Source organism: Vicugna pacos, chromosome 2 (assembly GCF_048564905.1).
Source record: "Vicugna pacos chromosome 2, VicPac4, whole genome shotgun sequence".
NCBI lineage: Eukaryota > Metazoa > Chordata > Mammalia > Artiodactyla > Camelidae > Vicugna > Vicugna pacos.
This window is the reverse complement of record NC_132988.1, coordinates 41,383,167-41,400,194: the sequence shown is the minus strand read 5'-3', so window position 1 is coordinate 41,400,194 and position 17,028 is coordinate 41,383,167. Positions and strand designations below refer to the sequence as shown.

The following is a 17,028-nucleotide window of genomic DNA, read 5'->3' as shown; positions in this document are numbered from 1 at the left end:
CAGATGTAATTTTTTTAAAGAATGTACTACATGACTGAGAACTCCTTGTGGGAAAAGGTCGGTCTTTTTAGCCTCAGCCTAGTCATATCCAGTACACAGCAGGTGTTCAATAATCTTTTTTAAAAAACTGAATGAATCCAAATTTTTCAAATAGAGGTCTCTTTGTTAGGAATTATGTGTTCGTGAATCTGAAATTTTGTGTATTTGCTCACATATGACTACTTGTAGCAATGTCCTTACGTTTATTTTTCAATGAACATTTTATTCCCTGCTTTAGAATAATCTAGATACTAGCCAGACACAAGAGACATTATCATATGCAGAATCATCTTGATCTTTTCTAGACTTGCTCATGAGGGTAAGAAGTGTGGCCAGTGCCTCCTTAGTGCACCTTACATTGTAGGTGCCTAGGGAATATTTACTGCACTAAATTGAATAACGAAAATACTATCCTAAATGCAAGTAATAAAAACTATTACTGCTAGATAACTCTCTTCTGTTAGCTCCCTCATTCAGTCCTGCTTTCTCTGCTCCTCCTTGTAATGTCTTAGTTCTCGACTAAACATACTGGTTTAAAATTGAATGACTTGTAACCTGGTAGAACAGACTAAAAATGCTAAGATTAAGATGAAGATTTATTTCTCTGACTACTTTAGGCCTAATTTCTCCTGAGAAAATCAGAGGAATTTTATAGCAGAAATCTCTACCAGAAAAAAAAAGAGGCCGTTTCACGGACAAGAAGAATCACTAAAGGATACAGACATACAATTTCACATAATTTCTAGGTATGTTTACTGGATAGAAAATAATATAAACCCAGCAGAGGACATAGTATTTCACTAAAGTAATTATTTTATTCTAATAAATAATTTCAGAATTATGAAGTTCACAGTTAATAAAACATAAATAATAATGATTTAACTTCTGCATAGAAATGGATGAGGTCAAGTAGTAATTGTAGATATTAAATTAATTTTATATAGGAGATAATTTAAAAACATGAAATACAACCCCATAATAATTCTTACTGGAATGTAGTTAAAGTGCTAATTTTATAGCCCATTAGTACTGTAATAGCTTTGTATATATAGGTTAGAAATCATATTTTTCCCATTGTAATAACATTCCCTAAAACTGCAGTGATTTATTCTTGTGATTCCAGTGATTTAATTCAACTTCTAATTCAACTTTGAATTAAATGTCTTTCTATAATTATTTTGAATAGTTTATATTATTAATATCCATATTACTTCACTATATATTATTTTATAATATATAATTGCACATATTTAAAAAAACGAGATCCCCCCCCAACAATGTCCAGATTCCAATTAGATTCTTGCTAAGTTTTTTTAGGTCAGTAAAAAAAAAAAAAAATAGAGTTATCATCTGAAAAGATGAAGGAGATATAAAGAGTAATAAAATATTTTAAAACTTGCACATAATGTTAAATTTAGCAGCTTATTAAATTTTTATCAAGTAACGGGAAATAGATAAATAAAAAACTAAAGTTTTACACTCAATATACACAACTATATTATAGCGTAAATTAGATCTTGTTGACCATGAAATTTTTGATCATATAAACTGTGAGTCTGATTACTTCTTATATTAACTTCCACATAAAGTAGTATCTATGAATGGTAAATGTTAAGAGTTTTAAACTCTGAATTTTTAAAATGAATTCAAAGTTAAAAATGTGGTAGCTTAATCAAGATTTAGAAACTGATGGCAGGAATCTTATAACATAGCTGCTTTTAGAATTTATGCAGTATTTAATAAAATAATGCTACATTATTTTCCTACAGAGTTTTCTAAGTTTTCTAAATTTCTATACAAATTTTTGCAAACTTGCTAAAAAAGCCATTTACAGAATTTTTGAACTGAGAAAGCATCCTAATATAGAATGAACTTATGTTTTTCTAATGATAAAGTGAGTAGTTACATGTTTCTGTTGTTTGGTTTCATTTTGTTTTTTTATTTCAGATTTTGTTTTACGCTGAAGTTGGCAAGAGTTTTGACCCTGTATTTTGTCAGCAGGGCTAAACAAGCCTGAGGCTGTCACTGACAAATGTAAGACTCAAATCTCATAGAAAGCAAAGTGTAAAGAGAAAAAAAAGTGAATGTGGAGGGTAAAATAAAGGGAAAAGAGAAAATGAAGTCATTTTATGGTCATTTGGTGGTAGAGTAGAATGGATTTTGCATCAGTCCCACAAGTTATTGATCCTGATTGAAAAGTTGAAAGATCAACAGGTAGGTATGTGCATGCGGACAAGAATGTTTCTAAATAAATCTTTTGAAAAATCAAATTTTGGATTAGAAACCTGAAAGAAGTTATCATACATGGCACTACTGGTTTTCTAAGATACTTTGAACCTAACAGAATGATATAATTATCAGAAGTCCTTAAATACAATATCCAGGAGTTTCTTGATTTGCAGATTCTCTTGAAGCAAAACATGCATGCAAGACAAGGTCTGAGTTACAGATTACACTCATGTGAAGCTGAAGAAAACTTCCATCAAGTGGTCATCTACCCCAGGGGAGCCTACACAGAAAGGATGATTTGCACTGAACAGTTGAGTCCAAGTTTTAAGTCATCATACTGTCCACTGAAGGTCAAATTTACAAGACACTCACATAGAAAGCTCATTAATCAAGTGATTCTGTAGATGAGCTGAGACCATGATATCCAGGTGTCATCACATACCAGGCCCCACTCATAAGATAAGGCTGTCAACGCCTGTGCCTTTAATGGGGCCTTATGCAAACATTCTAGGCAGCTTCATTACCACCGCCTACTTGTCGGCAAAAGCAAAAAGAGGGTAAACAACACACACAGTCTCACAGCAATACATTTCTACCCACAGCCAGTCTCACAGCAATACATTTCTGCTTGCAGTACAGAGGTCCACCCCTAGACCTGTGGGAAAGATGAATGCAGCAAGAGAGTCAAGCAGCTGCTGAACGGGGAGCTGAAGTGAGATACTGGAAGCAGGATGAGTGACATAGATTGCCGAAGGGCACACAGGAGCCCAACTTCGACAGGCGATGCGCAGGTGCGGCATTCTGGGAAAGAGCAGCAGATGGACCTAACTGACGCACACCCCACAGGAAGCAGCAGCTGACTTTGTGCAATGGTGCCGGGGAGGCTGGGAGGTGGAGACGCACTGTGGCATACAGCGAAAGGCCCTGCAAACTGTGGCTACAGTCTTCACACGTATACAGTGCTAAAAGCACTGCTGCCATGTACCATGGGCTTTCAGTACACCCACCCCCACGGAGAGCAGCACTGGTGGCCCTACTGACTATTAATGAAAGGCTACTGATGACAGCTGTTTAATAAGACCTGACATTAAAGAATGTAACTGTTTTACCAGAAATATATTCAAAATGGAATAACTATTTCAATAATTTTGGATAAAAAAAAATCTCATTTTGAAAACCCAACTAAGTTCTCCTACAAAGACTTTTCTAAAAGTGTGTAATGGGTTGTTATTGTCACAGTGCTTCGGTGGTAATAACTGCTACATTATGGCGCTCATTTGTTTTTAAACTGTTAGTATCTCTCCATTACACAGAGTTTACTGACAGAGCATTAGAGATAATATTTGGTTTTTGAATACAGGACAAATTTAGGAAGTGGCTCAAAAGGTCAACACTATGAAGTCAATACATTGCCCTGGAGAAGGCAAACACTGGACTAGAAGCTTTTTACACAGAACAGATGTAAAACAATGTGAGTCTCTGAGGATGACTGGGAACTTGGGAAGGAAAATGTCGTGGTTATAACTAAATGCTGAAGGTTTTTAAGAAAACGAAAATAAAATAACTTTTAGATATAAAATGCATTTATCTTGGGTCTCACTTTTTCAGTAAGTTTTCCTGATATTTACTGAATTAAAATGTGAGAAATGGCTTAAATTATAGCACGAAAGATTCATATGAATCAGAAGAATGTTTTGACTGAGTTGTTGAAAGCTCTTGAATAAGACAAGTTCACAAAGACAAGATACGGCACTCAGGCAAATGGGAGACTTTCACTAGATATTTCCTAAAAGAACGAAGAAACTGAGCTAGCCTAGATACAATTCGAGAGTAGCATGGACCGGGCCCTCCTGAAAGGCAAAGGCCATTCTGGATGGAAAGTAACAAGCAGAGTTCAGGGAAAAGGGACCATCTCCAAATCTTGGCTTTCTCGGTGCTCTACTACAACTTCTGCTTTCTTTCTCCTCTGACGACTGCTAGTCTTTCTACCTTTTTCCTCCAGAAGAGGCCAGAAAAAGATATTCGGTTGTTCATTCACCTCATTTCTTCCTTTGGCAAGGTCACCATGATGTGTTCATTTCCACTCCCCTCATCTCCCACCACGTTTCTTTACAGAGGAGAGGAGGCAGAACTGTTTCTGCCAGACTGGTCCTTGGGATGGGAAAGCATGTGCACTCCCTTGGCACAGGAAGCACATGACATGGCGTTCAAGGATCACACACCATGACAAAATGATGAGTCTCAGTGCTGGCGTCAGGTGGGACAACCAGCTGGAATGAATGGAGCATGTGGATGGGCACAGGGAAGTCTGCTATGGGACTATACCCTTAAGACTATGTTAAAAGCTGTGGTGTTTCACTCCAATTAGAAGGTTGTACACAGAAAGGATAGGGTTGGAAAGTGTATGTGTAGAAGAAAGACATGCAATTTTGTGGAGAGGACATAGTTCTGTGATGAGGGTATGGACCTGGTCAGGTTGTATAACTGATGGGTCTTTGTGAGCTCCTAGATGTTAGATATGTGGTAACTTTGGGTTCCAACAGAGCTGGACAATAAACACATTCCCTACTAAGCTATTCAGAGTTCTAGCAAACTCTGAGGTGAAAAGAGCCCAGTCATTCAAATGTGGAAATTTATTAGGGTTTTTCTGAAAGACACTGCACTGGTCAGTGGGGAGATTCCCCCATAAGCACATCACCACCGTGATCAATACATTGAAAACATTGGTAACAGTTTTTTGTACCACCTGTCTTACAGTCAGAATGATGGCCTGGCTGATTTTTCGAGTATCTTCTAGTCTAAAGTTTTCTGATAACAGTCAATATTAAAAAGGTTAGCCACCAAAAGTCTGTCTGGGTCTTAAAGAGAAAACAAATGAAGACAAATGTGTTACATACATGACTCTGTGGCCACATCCACGCTAGGAAAATAAAGCAGACACTTAAATAATTAGTTCATTGAGTTCAAGGAAATGAGCCAAAGCACTTTGGGCTCAATTACCAACTGGACATTTCTTTTGATCTCAGTATTACACTTAACTTCTCTAACATTTGGTGTGCATAGACTCAGCATAACTATAAAGACAAGTACCGTTTCAATTTGTGAAATCCCAGAGGTAAGAGGAAACCTACGTCACGGTGATCTGAAGTGAAGAACTGTCTTCTGAGAAGTATGATGTAGTTTCATTTTGCCAAATAAACGTAAGCTGCAAGGTAAGCCTGTCAGGGACTCTGTTTATCTACTGACATTCACACAGGTTCATAGCAGTCACCCTAGACCAATAATGTAGTACAGTGGAGAGTTGAATTCAGCTCAGAAAGACCACTTATTAAAACCCTGCTTGTGATCACCTAAGAATAAGCACATTCCTTGGAGGATGAATTGCACACAGTGAGGTGTTGGTATTCTCCTAATTTTAATCAGTTATTTAAAGATTCAATCTTGCCAGTGGATAGTGCACAGGTTATTTCTTCTTTTTGACTCTTGCGCAAGGGAAGAATGTAAAGTTATATAAACATGGTGTTTGGCTGAAACAGCTAATGAATCCAAAGTATTTACAACAACGATGCTTCCTGAATCACTGGGAAAGCGAAATGACACATCTGCTTGTTTGATTAAAAAAATCTCTTTATCTAATATGGCTGGTATAGATGATTCATAAAATTACTTCAGCTCAAAATTTTAGCTCAGAGGTAAGAGGGAGATGAATAGACCTACTAAATAAAATCCTTGACACACTATCCACCTTTCCACTGTGAAAAATAATGACTGACCACCTCTAGCAGAGTTAGGTCAGTGCGCCAATAATATAAATAGAGAGCATGCTTTAATAGTGTCTGCTGTTCTATTCAACCAAAGAGGGAGAAGTCAGCAGAGGTGACTGGCAACTTGTGGTCTATAGACATCTTTATTTCCTAAATTGCCTATATGTCTCCTTGACCTGAGACTTTCCAGGTTCTTTATTCTACAACAAGAATACAATTTTTCAAAATTATATCTTACTGATTTCACCTATGGCATTAAACCCATGGTGACACTATCAGGTAATAATCTTTCCAGATAATGTTTAATTATCCAATGGATCATTTCCCTGAATTTGTTTTATAATTCTTTAATACTTCTGTTTTAAATATCCCCATTTTTACCATTCTTTTTTGGAATGGCTTCTAGGTAAGTGGCCTGCAAAAGTTATAGTTATGTACATTGAGTTACAAAAATAAGAATACAAAACTGCAAAGGCAACTGAAGCAAACTGAACACTTCTAAAAGAGCCATGAGACCAAAAAGAAGAAAAGTAATTGCAAACATGTGTTTAGTATGTGTGTGCAGAGGCACTGAGATGTCTGCAGACGTGCTGGCAATGACTCACATGTGTAGCTAGCAGAACCTGGGCAAGTGAACTGAATGGGGATCAGAACATATTCGGAAAATCCATGAAAATCTAGCTTAAGAAGGCTGCCAAATTCAGAATTCTACTGAAACCCCTTTGAGACCATTGAAAAATTTTAAAAATGGTTATTTTCATACTTCATTTTCGAATATAAGTTCTTTCCTAGAGATACATATACACTGTATATTACCTTTTGACTGATACATGTACCATTTCATCTTATGATCCCGAACTGTCATTACTAGTTTAAAATCACAATATGCTTGAGTATGCCACATTGTTCATAGTTGTCTATAGTTTAAAGACAGAGAAAATAGTATAATGTGGAAGAAAAAACAGACAAAACAAATACATATAATTAAAATAGTAATGTACTTATAAAAAGAAACTTATTTCTCATGTCTTAGAATAAGCCTAGTTCCTAAACTTATTATTTGAAACAAATATTTTTTTCTTACAGATACGTAACCGTGAATTGGGATTTTCTGTTTCTGGTTTAATCATACCTTTCACATCTTCATCCTCAATTGTTGTATTTGAACTCTCAGTTGACTCCTGTTGAGAAGAAAACACATTTAAGTTTCAAACAATGAATCACTTAACTTTTCTTCTTAAAAAGCCGGCGAGTGGTGTACATATCATGCAAGATTCTTCAACAGGCTGTGAGCATATGCTGACATGCAAATGGACAAGTACGTTATGTGGCTTTAACAGAAATGAAATGCCAAATGCCGCAAACATTTCAAAAAGGGAGTACTCTGGTTGCCTAATCCCTGAAGCACGACACATTCAGGTGATTTGTAGAGGCAGCCGAAGTATGCAACTTATTTTAAGTGCTGTGTAAGGATGTGTCGTGCTACAGTGCCCCGTAAGATGTGCTTTCTCTAAGTTATTTACGAGAACTTGGATATATTAGCCTAATGAGTTTGAACCTTAAACAATATTTTTTATATTCCCAATTAGTTAGTAATTAGTCCCTTCTTTGTGTAAGGCACTGTATCAAGCACTGAATTTGGAGCCTATTTGTCTGCCTTACTCCTTTGAAGAAAAGAAAAGCATTTCATTACATCATTTGATGAAGATGCTAAGGGTACTAAGGTGCGATAAGCTGAAAGTGCTTTTAAGAATTTCCACGTTTGTGATTAGCACAATGGAACCATATGAATAATTTACTTTCAAGAAAAATTAGATGTTTTTCATTCACTTCTAAATTAGAAACCACTGTTACTGATAAGAAACTTGCTCCCAGAGTGAAAAGACAAAGCTATTTCTTTGTAAAACTACAAATGAAGTTGCAGATGAAGAAATGCACTTAGGACACTGTAACTGCCGGTATTAAGGTCCGTTCCTTAAAATGGTTTGATAAATTTTTCCATTTACAATATATTAAAAATATTTTCTAGCAAAGAAGTTTAGTAATATTCATAAGAAAGACACAATTTTCTAGTTGGAATGATTAAAGGCTAGAGCTGAAAAAAAATTGGAAACTTCCAATCAATAGCTACGTGCTCTGTGATAAAACACAAATTTTGGAAAAGGATGCAAACACCAGTGTCCTTTTAGAGATTCAATATTCACAAAAGTGATCCATTTCTATAAAGATCATGTGTATGATTTAAACCAAAGGGACAGACTACTTAAAGATCTATCCAGAGTCTCCACACACACAAAACCAAAGCAAAGAGTCCTCATGCGTTTCTTAATGTGACCTAGTGTTCAGATTTCAACTCAAGATGAAAGTAAACTCATGCACAGTAAAAATAAACTAATTCATGTAAGCAGGAAATATCATGCAACAACTCTTACAAGTGATAACCGCTAGAACTACCGAAGTGTCCACTCCAGCTGCTACGCTTGGACTTTGACTTGCTAATGATACTGGAAATAACTGTTCACCTGTGTGGTGCTCCTGACTCCCTCAAGTCTTTTAGGCACTTAAGAATATTTTAAGTGTCATGACTATAAAATACATCTCATATTAAGGAATCCAACACTTCATGTTTTTTACTTTAATGATTTTAACATTGATCAACCAAATGGTAAACCAGAAGAAATGTGTTTTTTAAGACTACCACTTAATAAGAGTAAGGAAAAGTAAGAGAAGTGACTACACTTAATATTTGAAAAAAATCTGATGAAGTATTTTTAACTCCCCTTAGAGATGTAATAATGGATGAGGGAAGTAATTAAGTGGAAACATGGAATATGTTCAGAAACTGTGCAAACAATGTACAATAATGGACAGGAAACATAACAGTCTCTTTTCGGGGTAAGCAGTTTAAGTGTCTGTTACTGAAATGTATGTAATTCAACAAAGACAAACATATTTCACAGGAAGTGAAACTCCCCCACCATTCTCCTCAAATTCATGCCAAATAACAAAAACACCACCAACAAGGAGTTAAAAGGAAAAAAAAAAGACACTATAACAACAGAATAAATAAAACTCAAAAGCAACATTAAATTTAAACAAATATCTGTAAAATCAAGTTGACTTTTTTTTGAAGACAATGGAATGACAGAGCAAGAAATTGTAAAATTTCATGCAAAATACATCTAAAGTACTATGCAGACAGGCATGGGGGGAAAAAAAGACCAGATGGAATTGCTTAAGATACACAGTCATCTTGACATAAAGACTTACTTAACCCAACTTTTATTGACTAATGGTACCATTCATTTCTCTTTCAAGAGGTCATTTTTGTTTTGAAAGAAATATGTGTATAGTTCTAAGATAAATTAGGTCCAAAAGAAAGTGTGGTTAAAAAAAATAAGGATTTTCTTCCCTATTTTTAGATAATGAATTGACTTTGCTTTGAATATTCTGATGAGATGTGTAATCTTGTTAAAGCAAGATGATGTTGATTCTTTCTGAATACCTTGTTTCCATCAGGGTTGTGGATTACAGTAGTTTGGGGCTCCTGAGTGAGAACAAAATAGAGAAAGAAACAGTTCGCATTGGTAAGTACATTCTTCACTAGTAGGAGGGACAGAGCAGAGGGAGCCAGCTGACAAAACTAAAGAGTGACAAGAGCTTAAGCAACGTTAACTACTGTCAGAGGCTGCAGCTGACAAGATCTCTGATGAAAGATCTCCTGGTGAGCCCACAAGCGAGCTTGGTCACCTCTGTACGCAGCAGCAGCATGCAAAAGACCTTATTCGTCGTCAGCAAACAGACATGGCTTTGCAGTCTGGAGAACTAAAGAGGCACTTGCTGTTTCACAAAGTCCTGTACCAGAGAAAGCTCTCCTTTCTTCTTTAACCAACGGACTGTTAATGTCTGTCCCACAGAAGACTGGCCAAGGGCACTGGAGATTAGCACTCTGTGAGAGGATCTCAAATTCTTTGTGAAGATATTTTTTCGGCTGTGTTGCTTTGAGAACCGATGGTGGTATCATAATACACAGATAAATACCCCTCGAAAATCTAGTCACTGGACCACATTTGAAAAAAGGGCTATCCTAAAGAATGTATTTCCAAAGTCCCTAAAAAATTCTGAGAAACATTTAAAAGGTTCTAGAACTAATCATATAATCACTATAATTTGAGGCAAATTGCTGTTAATTCCCATGTTAATTCATATATTAGAGAACTTTCTGCTTAACAGAGTAGGTATACAGAAGATTTGTTTGTAAAGTCATATTTTTTTCTGCGAGGAAAATATTATTTTTCCTATTGCTTTATATCAGAAAATTGAAGAAATACCCTCAACTGGAAAATAACCATCAGATCGCTGATGTAAAAAAAGATTCACTGTCCATCAGTGGCATGCCTGGCACTTTCATTACACGATGTCCTGGCAACTGGGAGTTCCTGCAGCCCACTGAGAGTTCTCTCCAGTCATAAGCACTCTCCCCACTCTGGGATCTCCTCTCCACCACAGGTTATGCTGCAGAATTCAGAGAGCATGTCTGCTGCTTGCTTCTCTTCTTCCTTTCCCTGGCTAGACGTGTGATCAACACATTTTTTTTTCCTGCTAGTACGTAATCCACTATCATGATGTGCCTTGCCTTTAAATGGAGCCTTCTGGTTAATGCTAGTGAAACAATCCCCTAACATTTTTTATTCATTTGAACTTAATAGTACAGAGGACAGTAAAAATTAAGAATCACTTCTAAATGAATGTGCATATGTCCATGAATGACTGAAAAATTGTGCTGAACACTGGAATTTGACACAACATTGTAAAATGATTATAAATCAATAAAAAATGTTAAAAAAAAAAAGAATCACTTCTGAAAACCATAAATCAAAACTTGAAAGAGTTTGGGGAAAATCTTATGGGACAAAGAGCACTGAATGCCAGTATGCAAATCCTGAATTTTAATCCACAGAGCCTCAGAGGGTTAAACTGATTGAGTTGTTAATTATGTGAATTTGATTGACATGGACAAAACTGATTCCCATAGATCATTCAAAGCGCCGTGCTATGCAATTTCATTCTTTGGATCAAAGTGAAACAGTGATAATTTAACTTAAAACACAACAAACAAAAAGCTTTAAATTATCCAGTGCCTCTTTATCTCAGAAAATGAGGTCTTACAAAGCCCTGCTGTCTTTTAATAAGAGGGAAATGAGAACTCTGAATAAGGTCTACATTTACTGTTGTCTTGCAATAACCTCCTTAGCTCTCCTCGATGTCAACATGGGCGTCATGAAAGGAAGAAACCATCATATGAATATCCAGAGCTGTCATCAGAGGAAGAGCTACGAGCAACCAAAGCGCATTCTACTGTATTCTAAGGCAACATGCAACAATTTCAACTACAGAGACCACAGCTATCAGTACAATGTTCAACAATGAAATGAGATCATCTAAAGTTAGAAACACACTGCTTGACAAGTACCTTAACAAAAAGAAATGAACTTTTTTCATATCTTAGAAAGCAAAACCGAAACCCAAAAAAAAAAATTTTTTTAAAGTATCTATAGAGTGAAAGCAAATGAGAGAAACAACAAAAACAGGAAAGAACTTAAGAAAGGTTACAAAGAGTCCAGGTATACCAGCGCCGGGGTAGGAATATTTTCTTTGGGGCTGGTTACCACGTTGGCTTTGTTGTTTATCTGTAGGTATGCAGAAAATAGAAACAGAGATGCCTTAAATCCCTTGGTAGCCAATGTCTCTCTATGCAGCATGTCTACATGGAGAGATAGACATGAAAATAAAGAGCCACTGAAGATGAACGTGAAAGACACTGCGATGATGGACAGGAACGATGATCGATTCTATCTCCAACGGTCACATACAGGCTAGGATTGTGTCTGTGATGGTGAAATGACAGAACGGACTTGGCTGCTTTGGCTGTGCCGCCTTAGCAAACAGACAAAGAGCTGCTTCAACGGAGCTCAAATCAAGTTTCAGAGTATGAAATAAATAGAAACATTTTCATACTCTTCAAGTTGAATTCTGTTTCCCAGCTTCCAATTGTTCACAGTTATGAATACATTCCTTTTTTCATTTGATTCTCCAGCCTGAAGTCACACATAGACTGTCTTTCTCTGGGGAGCCATCATCACTTTGTTTAGTAGGTATCCAATTAAAAACACAGATCTTCTGATGAAATGCAGGCTTTATAATAAATTTCTTAAAATGATAAGTCTAGGTCTTTAAAAAACAGATCTTCCATTATAAACTGGCAAATTGAACTCTTTACTATATTCTGGACGCAAAATGACTTCATTTTTCACAGTTGTTTGAGAGGAAAACACTATGGATTCTGTCAAAGTGTTAACTGTTGTCGTTGAAGACTATATTTGGTAACACCATTCCCTTGCTTTAATCTAAGTGGTTCTGAACTTAAAGAAAGATCATGAACACTATGGAAGCCATGCTGTGAAAACAACTCAGTGGGTCAATAAATACTGTAATGGGCCCGCAGAGAAGACTCTTTGTTGACAAGTGGCAACTTGAAATGACAACTGAGTTTGGGTACTAAAGAATCAAAGACTGAAAAGTAATCATCAACATTCATTTAAACTCATGCATGACAACTTACACTGTGGTTATTAAACAAAGAGAAATTAACATTCATTTTCTTACACTATATTGTTTCTTTATATATTATTATCTAAAGGAATACATCCATAATTTTAATATAGATGTACTTAAGGACTTAGAAAAACATCTTGCACAAAATAAATGAATACCAAATGAATATTTATAAGCAATGACACCAATTTAATTGTTTGGACTTTCTGGGGATTCTTTTCTTTCATATTGAAACTAGCACTGAAAGATAGAAGGGTCAAAAAATTAACTTAGGTATGTAATATTTTGCTTTTCTATTCATTCACATTTGTGTGATTATTTGTTATCAGTATTATCGAAATAATCACTAACACTGTGCTGTGTGACATGCAAAAAAAGAGAAAACTTGGTGCCCTTTACTAGAAAACTCTTTAAATATTAAACCATCCATCTATACTTTGCAGAGAGTTTAGAATTTTTCTTTAAATAGAAGTGCTCAGAATTGAACATAAAATGTGTGTGCAACAGCCCAAAAGAGAAGAGATAATGGAGTTTACGAAAGAGGGGTCAAAACTCAGTACTGACGTTAGGATAGAATATATGAGAAAAGAGGAGAGATGCACACACAAGTAACTTCCTATGAAGGAAGAGGGCTTGGCAAAACACAGCTGACTTCCTGTCAAATGAGCAGGAGTACTCAAGATTAAAGCACACATGTATTTAATATGCTACATTCAGTTTATATCAGTGGATGCAAAGAATGAAAAAGGAATATACTGAGATATTTTCTGTTTTGAGATAAAACACTTGAGTTTTTTTCCTAGGATGTGATTGCCAAGAACTGCTTTATTTTAGTGAAAATGTCTCACATACAAATCTATGCAAACAAGATACACACACGCGCACACTTGAACACACGCACACCCACGTTCACACGTAGACACACAGCATACACACACCGTCATCGCTTCCACATAAAGGCCACTCTGTCCGCGTGAGCCATCCTTTACTGTCACGCATGACTAATAAGAGTTAAATGAGTATGTGTCTCAACCACCACTTTTCCTTGTGTTTAAATGTACAATTACAATTTTTTTGTTAAAGATTAGATTAATTATCTTTTGTTTTTTTTTTTTACTATAGAAAATCTCTTGGATGTATCTGTAATATTAAGTACTTAAAAGTAAGAGAAGAATTCCAGCTAAAATGCGAGGAGGACTTCCTTTAAAGAGTCAAATATGGGCTCAACCACAGCTGTCTTTTAAATATACAAGAGCTTTGGCACTTCTGTGTGAAATGTAGTTATTTTATATTATGGAAGCAGAATATTTTTATTTAAAAATTTAAATGAAACCAGATATTTAAATGATGCACTGAATTATTCTTATGAGGCATGGATGGGCAAGATCTTCCTATTTTTCAGGTGTTGAGTTCATTCAGTTTTGAGGTTAAGAAATATTTTATCTAAAGGTGCTTAACTAGGATGGATCCATTGTCAGACCACTTTCACATTATTTGTAACACTCCATGGTGGATGGTTTATCTATACTAGGAATCACTCCTATTTTAGTCATCGTCATCCTTACTTAAAAATAATCCTATAGTGTTTCTTCACTTTTCACAATAATTCTAGACATTACTTATGTCATGGTCTCTTCAGTTTTACAAGAAAACCGCACTGTCTTCTAAAAGATCCTTTAATAGCACATGGATGATGGTATCAACTTTTTAGATATTTAAAAAATTCCATTTCAAAGAAAAACAGTAATATGTGAGCATGGGCACCATGTTTTAATAGTTAATTAACATTAACCTGTAACGGTCCTATCCTTTCTCCACTTAACACTAACTTAGGTAAGTAATACTGTTCTACTCCTAAGTGTGAATTTTCACAGGAGGAGAAATCTGGCAGATAGAGATCCTCACCATCATCTGAACACTCGAACTGGACTTCCTTTTCTGAAGTGACCAGTCAAAGAGAAAGGAAAAGAAAAAAATATGACCGGTTGAATTTTTAAAGTATCCAAGCATGGAGCACAGAATAATTTTGTCTTTCAGGAGAAACAATAAGGTGACTGGAAGAAAAAAGTTCTGGAAATATCTCCTTCTATATAAAGATAGTAACAAAACTATCTCAACAGAAACTGTGAGCTCTGCATTACTGAACAATACAGAAAACCACAGGAGAATAAAACATTTGGAAAATTTAAAATACCACATTTCCACCAATGTAACACTGGGGAATAAGGCAGACATCAACAGTGATTACTGAAATTTAAACTGAGTAAAGTAAGCAGGAGGAAGAGAATATTACAGGTAGAGGAAATGCCATCCTCATGGGAATCACAAGTGCATGGTCACCATCGCTCTGGAAATTCCCAAATCACACACAGACAGGGGGGTGAAGAATGACTGCGCATGAATGTAACAAGTGACAAATGATTTTCTATGTCATATTTTCAAAATGAACTGACCACCTGACTTTGGGTCAAGTTCAAATGTTAGAAAATTAATTCCCAAGAATGTTGAAGTGTTCATGAGGAATGTAGGTGTCTGCCATTAGAAGAGAAAGAAAGGATTAAAGAAATAAAACATTGAGGTAATATTCTGCAAAGACAACAAACATAATGCAAATATAAGGTTCTATACAACCAAAGGTAAATTCCCATGAAATGAAACAGAATCAGTAGAAATTATGTTGTATTATTTTGTTTAGAAATCCAAGAAAGTCAAAATAGTCTGCCGTTATCTTTCTTGGAAAATTTTTCTAATATTTGTTCAGGATATTATGTTAAGCCTGTCTCAATATCTTATAACAGACAGGAACAATTAAGACCTTTATAAAAACTGCCCAAGCAGAGAAATAGTCTTGTGAGGTATGGTTTCCTAGACTCAATGATTTGATTTTTTTCCAGGCTAGAAATCTTAGCAGCCTTCAAGAATACAGCATAACTAATTGGAAAAGCACTTGGTTTTCACAGATTTTCAGGTCACCATGACAGTTTGAGGCTGCAGTAAAGCAGAGAGGATTTAGATGTTCAGTTTCTATAGTAACTTCATATAATTGTCATGATTATTTAATATGTAATAAAATAGAAAAATGCAGCTTTTCTTGGTATAAATATTAATCATTTTTATATATGAAATTATTTTATATTTCAACTTGCATCCTTTATCAGGAACTATAACAACTGCAAGCTGCAATGACTTAGAACTTACATTTAACGTTCAAAAATGACCCAGCAACTGAAAGGCAGAAATGAGTTTAGGAGCACCTGTTTAACTTACCTTCACTCCATCTGGTTTCTTCAACAAACTCTTGGCTGCTGCAAAATGAAAGTAAAATCAGTTTAGTGAGTTACCCACAGAAACCCACAGCCAGGCAACAAGACAGGTTCTTGTTTCCTTCCACCGCCTTTACTGAGTTATGGCCAACTTATGCCAAATTATCAAGGTCACACTGATGAGCGCGAGCTTACAGGACACTGAAATGCAGTATCACTTTTCTTGGTTTTGCCATATCAAATTTAGGACTGAATTCTTATTTAGTTTGTAGCATATGATTGGGCGCTTTGCCAGTTATATTATAGGACTTTATTTCGCTGTTGGTTGCGAAAAGGATACTGGAACTTTAACTGGACTATGCTTTTGTAATCCAGAAAGTTGATTTCAGTCTTCAGACATCAGCTTACAGACTGTATTACATGTTCATTCATACCACAAGAATGGTGACCGAGTCAGTTCTGCCACTGAAGCCCCTCCTCCTAGACGCTTAAAACTCACTTGTGAAAATTTGCTCTGGCTAAATAACATGTTTTTTAATACACATATTAGAAATCAGATCATTTGATTTTTATAAAAAGTATTCATAACTATATTTAAAATGAAATGGTATATTACTGACTTGGAGCAAATTGTTTAAATGTTGAGCATATTACCTTCAAAGAAAGGTATTATGTATTCTATTATACTTCAAAATCTGAAAACAAAGGCTTCATAAAAGCCTTTAACATTGAAAAATGAAAAATCATAAAATTTGAGGCAAGATAAAAAACAAAATGAAATCTTCAACTAACTCAGAGAACTCCTAAAGTACATGGTCTTACATGAAACTATTTTTTTGGAGGGGAGCTTTTAGCATTCCTTCTGCTACTGAACTTCTTGAGTATATTAAAAAATTATGTTGTCCTTTCAAAAAATATACTTATGAATGGGTACATACACAGTGAACAGATTATATGACTGTCCATGACAATTACTAGATCAAATGTAGAACATTCACAAATATGCAGGACAAGGTACACACTTAGTTTTCCATTTAATGTTAATTATATTACATATATGGTTACTTAAGTATATCAGAATAGAATTTGGTTTCTGAAATGGAAATATCTAGCTATAA

General features: G+C 35.5%; 2 protein-coding genes across 14 annotated transcripts in view; one reads left to right on the top strand and one right to left on the bottom strand.

The window, feature by feature from the left end:
• The window catches only part of LOC140688736 (uncharacterized), an 87,091-nt gene extending 84,954 nt beyond the window's left edge, over positions 1-2,137 (top strand). The window contains exons 5-6 of the mRNA XM_072948514.1: positions 657-785; positions 1,987-2,137. The gene's annotated coding sequence lies outside the window, so the exon portion shown is untranslated. The remainder of the gene's footprint in view (positions 1-656; positions 786-1,986) is intronic.
• Positions 1-17,028, bottom strand: part of CAMK2D (calcium/calmodulin dependent protein kinase II delta) — a 294,475-nt gene that overhangs the window by 34,597 nt on the left and 242,850 nt on the right. For 10 of the 13 annotated variants that reach the window (XM_072938444.1, XM_031691363.2, XM_006217342.4 and 7 more), the window contains 2 exons: positions 15,915-15,952; positions 7,165-7,213 (listed from right to left, as the gene is read on the bottom strand). In XM_072938444.1, the coding sequence (XP_072794545.1) occupies positions 7,165-7,213; positions 15,915-15,952 (87 nt within the window). The remainder of the gene's footprint in view (positions 1-7,164; positions 7,214-15,914; positions 15,953-17,028) is intronic. The other 3 variants (XM_006217352.4, XM_015250447.3, XM_072938435.1) reach the window with 1 other exon arrangement.